Below are 15,197 nucleotides of genomic sequence, written 5' to 3'. Positions count from 1 at the left end.
TTTATGATTCTTAATATCATTTGTTAAACAGTTTACAAAGCCATTAATCAATATAAAAACAGGTATTCAGCTTGTGTATCTCAATAAGAATTACCAAAACCGATGATAAAGCCTTTTGTCAAGTTACAACTTTCAATTATGCCTTTCAAATCGATCATGATTGTCAACAACAGTTCCATGAGAGAATACGAATGTCACACATGCCAATACAGGCCAAAGAATAAATCATATCGCGCATAGCGCACTACACCGGAACATATAATTCTCGGTGGCTATCCTTCCTCCCGAATAGATAGGCATAAATCACACTGGACTATGTTGTACACGGTGGCTATCCTTCCTCCCGAATAGCTAGGCATACATCACACCCCAAGTAGCGAACCCAGCGGTGGCTATCCTTTCCCCCGAATAGCTAGGCTTGAATTACACCCCGGGTAGCGAACCCGGTAGTGGCCACTCCTTCTCCCGAATGGATAGGCAATTACCACACTAGGATCCACAGTGGCTACCCTTCCTCCCGAGTAGCTAGGCCAAACATAAAAATAAAGTTCATAGCATAGAAGCCGATTCACAAATTGTCTCACAGCAGTCACACCACATATAACATTAAAGTTCATTATGCCATATCGAAAGAATCAGTTATTCCAATCAATGTTTTGCAAACGTACAACTTCTTTACAAAGATTTCCATATCCTAATTCACCAATGAAAATGTCATTACCAACTCTTAACTAACATTAATAAACATCTCTCGTAGAGGCGGACCTTTATTATATCTTATACATATATATAGGTTTTGTTACAATCTAGGTTTAATGTGGGTTTGTCCCCTCACACACATTAACCACCATTTAGTCATGAATTAGGGTTCAAGAAACCATGAAAAGATTACTCATTAAAGAATCTTGAATAAAACTTATGCTTCCAACAATAGTTTCAAGAAGTGATTTTCATCCAAAAATAAGTTTTTAAAAGAGAGACATACATTAGGATTTTGTATGAGAAGTTCATCCTTTTTGTTCAATAAAGAACGTTCAAGAAAAGAAGTCATGCATTCCAAAATGAGGTTTTCAAAAGAGACATACCTTAATTTGTTAAACAAGGTGTAACAATTCTCTTTTCTAATGAAGGACACCCAAACCCTAGCTTGAATCCCTTTGGAAAGAATTATGTTGCAACCCTAGGTTTTTGTCACAAAAATCATGTTAAGAATCATGGGTTTATTGTTAGGTTTGATAATCAATGATTAAGATATTCTTACCTTAGTTTTGGAGACTTGGGAGAATGATTTTCGTCCTTAGAGTTTTTTAGAGTGTTAGAGATTCATGACTCTTAAAGTTTTTATGGGGATAAAGATGAATAATTTATATTTTTTATGATAACCATGACGATGATTATGAGGGATTTATTTATCAAAGATCCAAGGCATACGGATTTCATGATATTATGAGATGATTTGATTCATAGGGATTTCCAAGTACATGAGTTTTATATTATTGTGAGGTGATTGAGCTTACTTTGCAATTTCTTAATTTCCTTCATTGTTGGAAATCTCACCTTATGACCTTGTTCCTTCAAGGTAAGATAAACGATGATGATTGATCCATAATATAATCGGAGGCTACCGACCTTACGTCACTCTGATATAGTTGTGTATTTTGATTGGGCTTTCACGCATGCTTTATATACATGTATGTATTTTCTCACACCGCACCGCGCTATAGTCGGTTGGACATGGCACGTAGATGTGCACACCACTGCAGTGGGCATGTTATGATATTGCCCCGGATGCGGACTAACGATGATAACATCGAACCTTAATGGCCGGGCATGATACTATTTATATATGAAACCAAGCCTTAATGGCCAGGCATGGTACTGTATATATGTATAAAAATATTTTTTTTAAAAAAAGTATAAGCATGCATGGCACTGCCTTATGAGGCATCCAGATGTGCAGGTTATCTCTCATATTCCATGTTACCTTTCATATCTATTTTATGTTGTTATTCATGCCTTACATACTCAGTACATTATTCGTACTGACGTCCCTTCTTGTGGACGCTGTGCTCATTCCCGCAGGTAGGCAGGAGACGGATCAGACCCGTAGGTGTTCTATCAGCGAATTCTCAGGAGCACTCCACTTACTTTGGAGCTGCAGTCTATTTGGTATTATCCTTATGATCATTTGTATTCTATGTAGAGGCTCGTCGACGTGTGTGTACAGGGAGATGAATACTTTTTTTATGATAAAAATGACGATGATTATGAGGGATTTATTTATCAAAGCTCCAAGGCATACAGATTTCATGATATGAGATGATTTTATTCATAGAGATTTTCAAGTACATGAGCTATATATTATTATGAGGTGATTGAGCTTACTTTGCAATTTCTTAATTTCCTTCATTGTTGGTAATCTCACCTTATGACCCTTGTTCCTTCAAGGTAGGGTAAACGATGACGATTGATCCATAATATAATCGAAGGCTGCCGAACTTACCTCACTCTGATATAGTTGTGGCTTTTCATTGGGCTCTCATGCATGTATTTTTATTTATATATACACACACACATATATATATATACACACACGCACACACACACATATATATATACACACACACACACACACACACACACACACACATATATATATATATTTTTTTTTTCTCAAACCGCGCCGCTCTATAGTCGGTCGGGCATGGCACGTAGATGTGCACACCACTATAGTGGGCATGTTATGATATTGCCTCCGACGCGGGCTAATGATGATAACACTGAGCCTTAATGGCCGGGCATGATACTATATATATATATGACAGCGAGCCTTAATGGCGGGCATAGTACTATATATATGTATAAAAAATATAATTTTTTAAAGGCTAAGCATGCATGACACTGTCTTATGAGGCATCCAGATGTACAGGTTATCTCTCATATTTCATGTTACCTTTCATATCTATATTATGTTGTTATTCATGTCTTACATACTCAATACATTATTCGTATTGACGTCCCTTCTTGTGGACGTTGCGCTCATTCCCGCAGGTAGGCGAGGAGACGGATCAGATCCGTAGGTACTCTATCAGCAAATTCTCAGGAGCACTCCACTTACTTTAGATCTGCAGTCTAATTAGTATAGTCCTTATGATCATTTTTATTTTATGTAGAGGCTCGTAGACGTGTGTGTACAGTTAGATGTTTTATGGCTCCACTGATTCATATTGTTGTATAATATATTGGTGGCCTTGTCGACCTTATTTTGAGCTCTTGATACTTTATTGTCAGTCTTGCCGGCTTTATGATATATGTTATGTTGTGGCGACCTTGTCGGTCCGCATATGAACATATGTGCTGAATGATCGGATATTTTTATGTTGGATCTTTTTTGCGTGCAGGTGTTCTTTGAGTTATGATTTATAATGTTTAAAGTAACGGATAAATCAGGTGGTTCCCGGCCTACGGGTCGGAGCCCATCATACTCTTGGTAGGGGTGTGACAGAAGACAAAGACGAAGACGAAGAGGAGCTGAGAGAAGCGGGTTTAGGAAATGGAGAATGGGGCTGAGTTGGAGGGTTAAAAGGTTTAGGAAATTGATTGGGCTGGGTTACAAAGGAAGTAGAAGAAGGTCCCAAAAGTTTTTGCTCTTGCGTAAAGGCCAGTCCAATAGCATCATGTAGGTCTGTGGGCTTGAACGATAACACATTGTTCTTAATATCATGACGGAGGCCCGATGTGAAGAAGTGGTAAAGCAGCTACGACTGGACGTCGGTTGTCTGATTAGCAAGCTTTTCAAAACGAAAGAGATACTAACTCTCAGGTGATTCGAGTGATTTAGATCCAAACCGAATCGCCAAAGCTTTGGCAAAATGAACCCAACTAATGAGTTGGTGATTTTTGTACAATCCATTGATACCAATCTCTAGCATCACCCTCTAAATAGAAAAAACAGAGGCTAAGGCGACTTTCTGTGGTGATGTTGTAAATATCAAAGTATTGATTGGCTTGGAAAAGCCAACTCTCCATATCGGAACCGTCAAACTTTGGTAGGTTAATAGACGCTAGTTTGTCACGACGAAAAGGGCCAAGTTGATTTTGCGCAAACTGGAGGGTATTTTGTGGAATGGCATGGGTGTGTAACTGGTTTGTGGGAGAAGGTCGCAAAACAGGATTAGGAGGGGTGTTAGACGAATGACCTAGAAAAGGTTGAGAAGGACTCGTTACCGGAGGAGATAGTGTATGAGTAGGAGACTGTTGCTGGATCTGGGTAAGCTGTGTTAGGATGTCTTGAAAAAGAGACTGTTGACCTTGAAGTGTGGCATTAATGGTTTCAAAATTCGTGGTGTGAGTAGCCAGTTGCTTGTGAACCAATTTCATGGCCTCATCCAAAGTTTTCATACGAGTATTGTGAACGCCGTCACCCATTGGTGGGGAAGGGTCAACGAGAGCACCAAAATGGTATGAATTGGCTTTGATTGAATGCAAGAACAACTATTACACTGAATAATTAACACTTAGCTAAATAAAGGTTGCTGAAATTGCAAGAAATAGTAGCAAAAAAAAACAAGAAAAACAAGAAGGGGAGAAGTTCCAGACTAGTTATTAAGAAAAAAAGAAAAATAACCAAATTCATACATGAGCCTAACATTCTAACTTCTTTGGATATGTATAGGAACAACGTGCTACTCTTTCTTAGGATTAGGGACCACGTAATTGTCCAAGTATTTGGACAATTATATAGGACGATTACTGCGTCTGGCCCCATCCACTATAGCAGGTGGGTTCATTACACATTCAGTGTGACTTTATTTTATATAATGATTCATTATTTCATGTTTGTAACTGACTCTTCAATTCTCTTTTAATGGTTGATTTATTGGCTTGTTTAAATGGTCAGGTTAATGGTCATTAAGTCCTTCTTTGACCTTTCAGATTTTTTGGCCTATATAACCAATCTTCTTAGTGAATTGTTGACATAAAAAAAACATTTTCTTCCTCTCTTCTTCATAAATTATTTTGGGCTATTGTTTGACCAAACTTCAAACTTCCAGCCACCATTGCAGGTGTTTGGGAGTGCTGTAGAATCTTGGGAAACCACCGGTCTTAACGATTTGCACTGGAGTCGTGCCAAAATAGCTTTTAAGGCAATAGCTTGCCACGATGCAACGATTTAATATGATAAGTTGATTCTATCCTTTTATTCCATTTCCTGATTGATTTTGTTAATATTTCCAACAACAGGATTGAGGGGAAAATATATGCTTAAGGTGGATTCTTTATTCGTGAGTTTATTAAGGAGATTGAGCTTCTTTTTTTGTTGTGGCTCTTGTAAGGAAGGAGAACACGGGGGCAAATCCATTGGTATAAGAAATCAATGATGAGGGGGTTTTGTATGAGCTTGGAGCTCCATCTCAGCAAACTTCTTCGTTTAATACAGTCAAATATGAGGTGAAGCACAGTTAGTTTAAAGAGGCAGGCGCGGTCCAAAAAATTAACAGTGATGACATTTTTATACCAAAATTTAACGAAGGACAAAAGTGATTTATTTCGCATAGTTTAACAACAATATTGACCCTTTTTTTGTAACTAATCTTGTTTATTAATCACCAATGCAAGAATTACAAAATCATAGCTTAGCAACATACTTTGCTAGCTATCCTATTACAGCCTACTACCCAATAAAACTCAAAGCTACTCTTAACTTTTCTATACAAATCTAGTCTTGTGTTAAAAGCTAAGCTATGTAGCAAAAGTCGACAGCCAGAGGGATACCTAACATTACAAACATAAGCAGTTTCTCTAGCAAGACACTCTCCGTCTTTATACCTCTTTTCAAAGATTCGCAGATTCTTTTCATTCCAAATTGCATGAATAAATTCAGCAAAGACATGTTTGAAGATGGTGGCACTTTGAGATTTACCCTTTGTCTAAGAGATAGCCCACTCCACATAATGATCCCAGTTCTGTCTTGTTTTATGTAACCATGTAAAGATCATTGACCATAGATGTTTTGTGAAAGTGCAGGCAATGAATGGGTGCTCTTCATCAATCTAGCCACATAAAACACATTTTGGTTCGACTTTGAGGCCCCAACTTAGCAGTCGATCAGTAGTGAGAAGTCATCCGTGAAGGTGTATCCATACGGTAAACACAGATTTTGGCCTTGCAGGATTTTTGAACATCAAGAATTTCAAAGGCATCTTCTCATTATCTCCAAGTAGCTGCATATAGATCTGTCTAATCACACTCTTTCCAAGTGTAGAATTTATTTGAATTTGTATCAATGTGTCTCTAGCAGCTAAGATTGTCCTCACCATCCAACAAGCTTGGGGTGGAATGACCATGTCCACCAATACCCTTTCTTTAATGTAATAGGCATGGATCCATTTGATCCATAATCTATCATTCTTATTTGATAAGTTCCAACATGTCTTTGCTAATGCAGCTTGGTTCCATAGCTGAAGATTAATTAAGTTGAGACCACCTGAAGCTTTAGGGAGGCAGACTCTAGCTCATGTTATTAAGGATTTCTTGGTAATCTCATTAGCTCCAGACCATATATAACTCTTACAGTAGCCATCAATCAGTTTCAACGCCTTTGCAGGGATAATGTATATCTGAGCCCACAATGCTTGAATCCCAACAAACACGGTTTGAACCACTTGGACTCTTACAGCATAGAAGAGTTTCTTTGCAGTCCATGATGATACTCTAGCAATAATTCTATCAATAAGAGGTTTCCATTGCATAATTGTGACTTTCTTAGTTGACAGAGGGATCCAAGTTATTTGAAAGGTAATTCACCAAGCCCCATGCCTAGATGATGAAGCATAGCATCTTGAGTAGCTTGAGGGAGACCACCAAAATACACAGCACTTTTACCCAAGTTAGCTTGCAAATCAGAAGCCTTTGAGAAATCCAAGAAACATCTGTACAGAGCTTGAACTGATTGGAGATCACCTTTTGTGAAAAGGATGAGATCATCAGCAAAACTAATATGTATGATCCCAAGTTTTTCACATCTGGATGAAAAATAAAACCAGGATTATCCTTCAAACCAGTCATGCTTCTACTAAGATATTCCATGGGTATAGCAAAGAGAAAGGGGGAACATAGGGTCCCCTTGTCTCAAACCTTTAGCAGCATCAAAGGGTTTGGTAGTTTCCCCATTAATCAAAACAGTGTAGTTGTCACGACCCAGCTAGGGGCCGCAACGGGTACCCGGGACTAACCACCGAACACCGCTCGTAATATTACTTCTTAGACTCATTTATCGATTTCATTCTTATTTTACAAAAGAAACTGCTTTCCATTTCAAAACATAATGCTTTTATACAACAACATATATGGATATATTTACACAAAATCCGCGTCGTGAAACCACATGACCCACATTTATTATCTACGAGCCTCTAAGAGATGACATCTACAACTGTACACAAAATAATCATCATAGGCACCTCCGGGACAATGGAGTGCTTTCAGTCAGCTAACGGCCTCTAAGAATCCGGAGCAAGATCTCCTCCCTGTATACCTGTGGGCATGAACACAGCGTCCAAAGAAAAGGGACGTCAGTACGAATATTGTACTGAGTATGTAAGGCAGGAATGAAATAAACAAACATAATAGAGAGATCATGGGTCATGAGACAAGGATACAACCTGCACACGTGTCATAGGCAAATGTATTACTTACTTATGTCACATTTTATACAATCATAGTATACATGTTATCTCATCCCATACATCATCGCGTACATCATCACATCATAATCTGGATCGTCACCCGCGTCCGGGTAACCCTCATATGCCGCCCACTAGTGGTGATCGTGCCCGGCCCTCTAGGCGCGGCAGCCGGCATTAGCGGTGACATGTCCGGCCTTATAGGCATGGTGGAATCATATGTAGCCCGCATTCGCGGTGACATATCCGGCCATGTAGGCGCGGTGGAATCGTATCATCACAACATCAATCATAACACGTCATTATTATACATCTCATGCCATAGCATCATGTTATCATTTCTTAGTGTTCCATGTATTTCATAGTCGTATTTCAAGTTAGCATTATTCATTATCTTATCATCATAGCATACATTAGCATTAGGAGCATACATTAGGCTTTAAGACAACCACACTATGTCGGGGTGACGTAAGGTCGTGAACCCCGAATGCATTATGGACCTTTATGAGTATCTTACCTCGCCTTGAAGGAAATAAAGCATAAGGCGAGTGTTAGCAATAATAACATCATTAGCATCGTAGGAACATCGTGTCACAATTTCTCGAATCTCTACACCCTCGCTTATTATCATCATTATCATGCTCATAGGTGACTCAGTATATAGAAGGGCTCATAAGCTTCATCTTATAGAGGGATTATGGAAAACTTGAAGGATTCATGCCTTTTGGAAGAAGATTTGAGCCTCATATACCTTTCTCGTTTAAGCAATCTAGCGTTCGCTCATTCTTCTTCAGTGTCGCGTCTCTACCTTCAAAAGAGGATTCGTACTAACATTAGTCAATCAACCATAAGAACGCACTACTAATTCTAGAGAAAATTAGGCAGCACTTCCTTTGTTTATACTACTTTTCTCCCATTTCATATCAATTCCCAAACATCTACAACACGACTCTCAATATCGCAAGCAGCAATCATCATTTATATACTTTAGGCAAAGTCCACCATTTCTCTCCAATTTCTTCACATTTATGGTTATAGGTTCGCTATCGTGTTTTCCCACATATCACACTTATCTCATGGTCTACATATCATTTATAACGTATTCATACTCACAAAACCCTAACATTCTTGATTCAATTCTCTACCATTCAAACATGACACTATTCACTCTTGAATGACCCATTTGTTATGCTTCTCTACAAGTCGAGTTCCTTAACCATCCAATACCTTAAACAATATGTAATGGTCATGAAACTTACCTTGGATGATGGTTGAACAAGCCTTGAGTGGAGTTTCCCTTCTAGCACCAAAACCCTATCTCCTCTCTTTTGGGTTTTCTTGAATTAGATGAACTTGGCTAGGCTTCATACGCTTGGGTTCATGGATTTGGTGTTATTGATCATGGATTTCCCTTGAATTTTCTTGTGGATGAATGTTATAGAGGGTTCTAGAGGTTTTCTTGGCCAAAAATGATGAAAATGTGATTTTGGTCGAGTTGGGTATATTTAAAGTGGTCCAGAAAATTCTGGACCGACACAAGATGCGGCACGCTTTGCGAGACGCAAAGCATGCTCTGCGAGCCGCATGTTGTGTCGCAAAGCTTGCCAGCTGACCAACCCTCACTGGCACACTTTGCGGTGAAACTGCGTGGCCGCATGTCGTGTTTGCGAGCCGCATGTTGCGCCGCAAAGTGCGCCAGAATGTGATATTTTGCCCCCGAACTGTCTGTCGTAGAATGTCCATAACTTTTGATCCCGATATGCTGTGAGGGCCCACGACCTATGGTTGGAAAGCTCTTTCAATTATCTACAACATTCATTCTTGGTGTTTGTCCAAATTCCAAACTTATAATGGCGTTTTGTCCCCTCCAAATCAGATCATCCGAAAATGTTTCCTTAAATCGCCATTTTGGATGGCTTATGCCCATATTTGGCTTATGGGTCCTTCTTGAAACTTACTTAACACTTCATTACCAATATGAGGGACATTATAATTCTTCTCCAAAATCTCATTTAGAATCATTAAATATTATTTCTTACTTATCAAAACATTGTATGCATCATGCCCTTTGTCAGTCAATTCACTGTGCATGAACGAAAAATTTTCCGAGGTGTAACAGTAGTTTACTGTTCTTATACATTCAAAAATCCAGGTTAGAAATCTGTTTGGAAAACCAATCTCTACCATTACTTGGTGCAAATATATCCATTCGACAGAGTCATATGCCTTTTGGAGATCAACTTTGAGCATGCATCGTGTTGGTATGTGTTTCCTAGTATAGCACTATACTAGTTCATGGGCCAGGATGATATTATCACCAAGCTTCCTCCCTAGAATAAAACCAGCCTGGGCCTTACTAATGATAGAAGTCATAAATTTCTGGAGTCTGTTCGCTAGGATTTTTTAAATAATTAAATTTTGCAGTAAGATCTTCTCAAGCTCCAGTAAAGAATCAGAGCATGAAGCTGCAATCTTCTTTTGAATATCAGTTAGCTTTACCCTTGCTAGTACTATCTTGTGACTTATCCCTTTGAATTCATTGTTATTCAACTGTTTTAATTGAGGTTGGAGAGCCTTCAGTTTTAGCCAAATTTTTTGCATTTTCCAGTCTATATTGGTTCTGTTCCATTGAACCTTGACCATGGTCAGGAAATTAGGATGATCTGCCCAAACATTAAAGAATCTAAATGGAACTTTACCACTCCACTGATTTGGATACAGAGATAATATCATAGGAGTATGGTCTGAAATAGAAGGCAATCCATAATTGATCTTTACATGTCCCCAAGTCATCATACACTCATACTTACCAATAGCTCTATCAATTGTACTCCATACCCTGTCCTCACCTTGTTGCTTATTGGACCACGTGTAGTATTCACCCTTCCATGGCAACTCAGATAGGGATATACAGTTAGCAAAATCTTGGATTTCAGCATAAGCAATCAGGTTTCCTAAGAGTCTATCATCAGCATATAATACTGCATTAAAGTCACCAGAAATGAGTCAACGTTGTGTAATGCCCTTGCCAAAATCTAGCAGATTCTCCCATAAAGATCTTCTCTGCTCCAAGATTTTGTAACCATACACAACAGTAAGTACCGCTTCAATATATCTTGTAATTCCTTTTACGTGGCAATGTATGAACTGATCCTCTTTCCTGATAGGGTTGACCTGGTAATGTTTAGCATCCCACATAAGCCAGATTCTGCCATTTATTGCATACTCAGAATTAGTTAAAACTTCTCATTTGTTGGCTAGACTGTTAGCTATCATAGCAGCCTTAGGTGCTTTAACTCTAGTTTTCCACTATACCAGCTAGAGTAATGTGATTATTATTGATGTTGTTCCTCAACTCTTTCTGCTTATACCGTTTATTAACTCCCCTTACATTCCAGAACAACCAATTTTGACCGTTTTCGTTATTTTAAACCCAAAAAATAAAGAATACGTGAAGCTCTCACAAATGCTCGTCATTTATTTGTGATAAGAATATTTTAATACTATATATAAACTTATTTATGTGTCAACAGCCTTTTTATATTTCTTAAACTTTTCCAATCAAATATCTGTTATGGACTTGCTCGGTTCTTCTTTAGCCCGTTTTATTTACTTTAAAAAAAATTATATTTTCCCTTCGTTATAATTTTTGGACATAGTTGTCATTGTCATCCAATTTTCAGGCATATTTACCCTTCATCCAACTTTCAAGCCTTATTTACCCTTCATCCGTTAAATCCTCATGTCCCTACATAAAAGTACCTACATGACATGCTTTTTTCAATTAAAATCTACTCACCCATTTAAACTATTTTAACCAAAGCCATCCGACCCACAGAAAAATAAAAATCAAAAGCTTCGTTGTTCATCCATGATGGATACGATTTCACCACTCAAATCTCGTCCAACCAACTTTTTTTTCTTCAGATTCAATTCATATGTAAACAGAGATTTAGAAATAGAATCTCTAATATTACCAATAATAGGTTTAGAGATTTTGCCAAAATATTTTAATGATTTAAGACCTATATATATATATATATATATATAGACACACACACACACAAAAAGCATGATTAATCTTAGAATTTAGCAATTAAAAATAAAAAGTTAAATTTTATGCATCTTTTACCTATAATATGAAATATTATTCAAATCATTATACATATATAACGGTCATTCTTTATATTGCTAAAAATTTCAGAACTGGTGATGTTGTTATATTATTTTATTTATAGTTTGGACTTGCACTACTTAATTAGGTACTCCCTTCATCCCAAAAAGATTATTCTTTTTTGACTTGACATAAAATTTATGAAATAAAGGAAGATTTTTGAAATGTGTAGTCCAAAATAAATTTTAGATATTTATGTGACTGTAAATTATCTCATAAAATTAAATAGTTTTTAAATATAGAAGGGTATATTTTTTTAGCGCGTATTTTTACAACACTTGCGAGTTAGACAAAGCAGTCAATTAAAGAAAATAACAAGGATAATAGGAGATAAAGATTTAACGTGGGTCGGTCAACTTGACCTACATCCACAACTAAAAGAGGAGCAAATTTACTAACACCAACGGATAGTACACAACAGAAAAGAAAGTACAAAATTAGAATACACTAATATCCATAAACCCCAAGAGAAAGGGTTCACACAAGTGTTTTCCAACACAACTCTCTATAAAGAAGAAAACAAACTCAACTAATTGTTCTTTTTCAAATTGGTGTGTTGGAGAAGTGCCCTCCTTTATAGGGACAAAACTTGGCCTCCAAGTTGGGTAAAAAAGGAAAGAGAAATGACCAAAGTTTTCTCCTCCACATCACCAAACTTTTGCTCCAAGAAACACTTGTGACCAAGTAAATTGGCACATGCCAAATAAGGCCACATCTTACATATCCTTATTATAGTGTAAGAAGAAATTCTTTATTGTAGAGAAACTCTTTTTCTGCGGCTGAATTGCTTGTTAATTAGTAAAAGTATCGAGCTGAATTACAGACTCCGTAATACTTTAGACAGAAAGGAAAATCCTAAAAGAAAAATTCCATTTTTTTCCTTTGCATTAGATTCGCATTAGTACAAGGTTCTTTTGTGAATTTGTAGACACATCTAAATAGAAGAAATTGAGTTTAGAAGAACTTGGTTTTTGACTTAATTATGGGTTAAAGAAGAGAGGGGCATGTTCATTTCAACTGAGTTGCTTCTTGAAATATCTACGTGGCTTCAAACATGCAGCATTTAATGTGCTGGAAGTATACTCTTAACGATTTGGAGTAATATTCTTTTCTGCATACAGGTTTATATTAAACTCCAAAACACGAGAGTGGCTGCATTGTTAGCTGTTTCAATAGTGTTTTAATTGCTAGAGACCAACATCAAGCTGGACTTGGGGTGCAAAGATGTATTGCGGTGAGAATATGGAGTCCAATGTTTATTTTCACATACAAGATGAGGCAGAAAGGCTGCTTAAAGAGATTGAACTGATGATGAAGAATGTTGAGAACTCTAAATTGTATGCTGGAATGCGCTTGGATCTCGAACGGAATGAAACTTTTCAACAACATTTGTTTCGCCTTTTAGGCTCTCATTCACATGTTCAGGTGGTAATCTATGCTTTGGGAAGCATGGAATCCGATTTTCATGCACAGTTTCAGCTTGCTGTAGTTCTCCTACTAAAAAGAGATTTTCCCAATTGGATTGACAATATAGAAGTATACGATCCTGTAATGTCTCCAGCTGATATGCTAGTTTTCAGAAAACTGGGTGTTGAGGTTTTGACCATTAATGAAAATTGTAAGAGGCAAGTTCGAAGACCAACAATGTTCTATATGCCTGTTCCTAATAGTTATCTTATAGGAAATCTGTTGGGAGCGAACTGGTCTTCATCTTGTATTAACCAGATTTTCCTATTGACAAACTCATTACGCTGTTTGGCGACCTCTATTTCAACATGTAATCAGGATGGAGAAACACTGCAACGCCTAGAGAGAATTCTCCCCTTCACTACACAGATTGACATAAAAGTTAGCCATGAGGAGATCTATATTAGTGTATTTTCAAGATTTGCTTGGCATTTCTTTGACGTGGGTCCCAACATGGACATGGAAGCATCACTCCCTGGTACTGAATTTCCTTCTAATCTTGATTCAAGTTGGAGAATTTATTGGTTGCTCTCACGACACTTGCACTGACCAGATGATTTTATTTTGTTGATGCAGTGACTAAGATCACAGAACATAAAAGAGAAGATGGAGGTCAACATTGGTTGGATCGGCAAAGGTAATTAGATGTGAGACTAGATACCAAACTTTCCATTTATTATTGAATACAGTTCTCTTATGCAGAGCTAGCTCATTCTGTCAATTGTTGATTCCTGGAAACAAAGGTGTTTCAACTTAGCAGATCGTTAAGCCATTACCCCTTTACTTCTCACTGTGTATGATTATTTCCTTTATTTTCCCTCGTGATAAGATGTGCTTTACACATGCGAATGATTTAAGTTTTAGTTGGAGAATCTAGATTTTCTTGGTTGGATTATGCAAAGTACTTTGCAGTTATTTGCTTACGGGTAGCTATTTAGTGATAGAGATGAGTTGAAGGAATAATAGAAAGGTAAGGTGTAATTCATCCCTAAAGATGTAACTTTTAACTTTCGTGTTGCAGGGATCTTGAAGAAGAATTTTTGGAATATATGCGGAGCGATATGTCTAGAGAGGAATTTGCACAGATTCTTGGTGAATATCGCGGGCCTCGTCGTTTAAGATGCAACTTTGTTCCTCCTCCTCTAGGTTGGATTAAGCTAAACATTTATGGGATCGGTGCAGAAGGTGATCAGCTAGGACGATATAGTGGCATCTTCCAGGATGAAACTGGAATGTGTTTAGGTAGGTATAGTGGTACCATTGATGTTGAAGACAGTGTGGTTGTTGGACTAGAGGCCTTGAAGAATGGGTTAGTCAGATGCATGGAAGGAAAGCCGAATGCACAGAAGTTGATTGTGGAGTCCGGTAATGTTATACTTGTCCAATATGTTAATGGTAACCCTGAGCCATATGAAATAGCCATGTGCAAGTTGAAAGAAATTTTTGACTTGCTGGAACGCATAACTTGTGCAATTTACCATGTGTATGAAGAAGCCAATGAAGCTGCTAGAGACTTTGCTCTGAGAGATGAACGTCACAATCATGAATAGATAGCTCTGATTTCGGCTCATGGGGTAGGGTTGAAGCTTTCTAGGTTCGACTAAGTTTCACACACGAGTTGCATTTCATGGCAAGTGATGTTGCAGCAGACTGATGCAGACATGGATCACAGAGCAGACACTTCTGTATCTTTCCGACTTCTCATTACCAGGTCTTTTTGTTTGTCAAATGATGATGAATGCAACAATTGGAAAAGGAAAAAAGAAGAGAAAAACAAATGCATTCTGAAGGCAAAGGCAAGCCTTATATGTTATCTAATTTGTGCAAACAGAAGCAATTTTCTTGATCTATGTTAATGTTCATTGAATGTA

The 15,197-nt window shown here is 37.7% G+C and overlaps 1 protein-coding gene across 4 annotated transcripts; it reads left to right on the top strand.

Annotated features, from left to right (window-relative positions):
- Positions 1-4,321: 4,321 nt before the first annotated feature.
- On the top strand, positions 4,322-15,197 carry LOC132613642 (uncharacterized). Of its 4 annotated transcripts, XM_060327761.1 has the most exons (7): positions 4,322-4,461; positions 4,676-4,780; positions 5,055-5,451; positions 6,028-6,147; positions 12,981-13,804; positions 13,903-13,963; positions 14,348-15,197. In XM_060327761.1, the coding sequence occupies exons 5-7, from the start codon at positions 13,084-13,086 to the stop codon at positions 14,874-14,876; spliced, it is 1,311 nt and encodes a 436-aa protein (XP_060183744.1). In that variant the 5' UTR covers positions 4,322-4,461; positions 4,676-4,780; positions 5,055-5,451; positions 6,028-6,147; positions 12,981-13,083; the 3' UTR covers positions 14,877-15,197. The 4 variants fall into 4 exon arrangements, with proteins under 4 accessions (XP_060183744.1, XP_060183741.1, XP_060183740.1 ...); XM_060327758.1 differs by having other exon boundaries at positions 5,067-6,147; XM_060327757.1 differs by lacking the exon at positions 4,676-4,780 and having other exon boundaries at positions 5,055-6,147.

This window comes from Lycium barbarum, chromosome 10, assembly GCF_019175385.1.
Source record: "Lycium barbarum isolate Lr01 chromosome 10, ASM1917538v2, whole genome shotgun sequence".
Lineage (NCBI taxonomy): Eukaryota > Viridiplantae > Streptophyta > Magnoliopsida > Solanales > Solanaceae > Lycium > Lycium barbarum.
This window is presented reverse-complemented; position numbering and strand designations above follow the sequence as displayed.

Bases quoted from the DNA above. Each gene is read 5' to 3' on its own strand.
- LOC132613642 (XM_060327757.1), top strand. From the start codon at position 13,084: ATGTATTGCGGTGAGAATATGGAGTCCAATGTTTATTTTCACATACAA. The intron at 13,805-13,902 runs GTACTGAATTTC...TTGTTGATGCAG, and splicing joins CATGGAAGCATCACTCCCTG to TGACTAAGATCACAGAACAT. The intron at 13,964-14,347 runs GTAATTAGATGT...TTCGTGTTGCAG, and splicing joins CATTGGTTGGATCGGCAAAG to GGATCTTGAAGAAGAATTTT.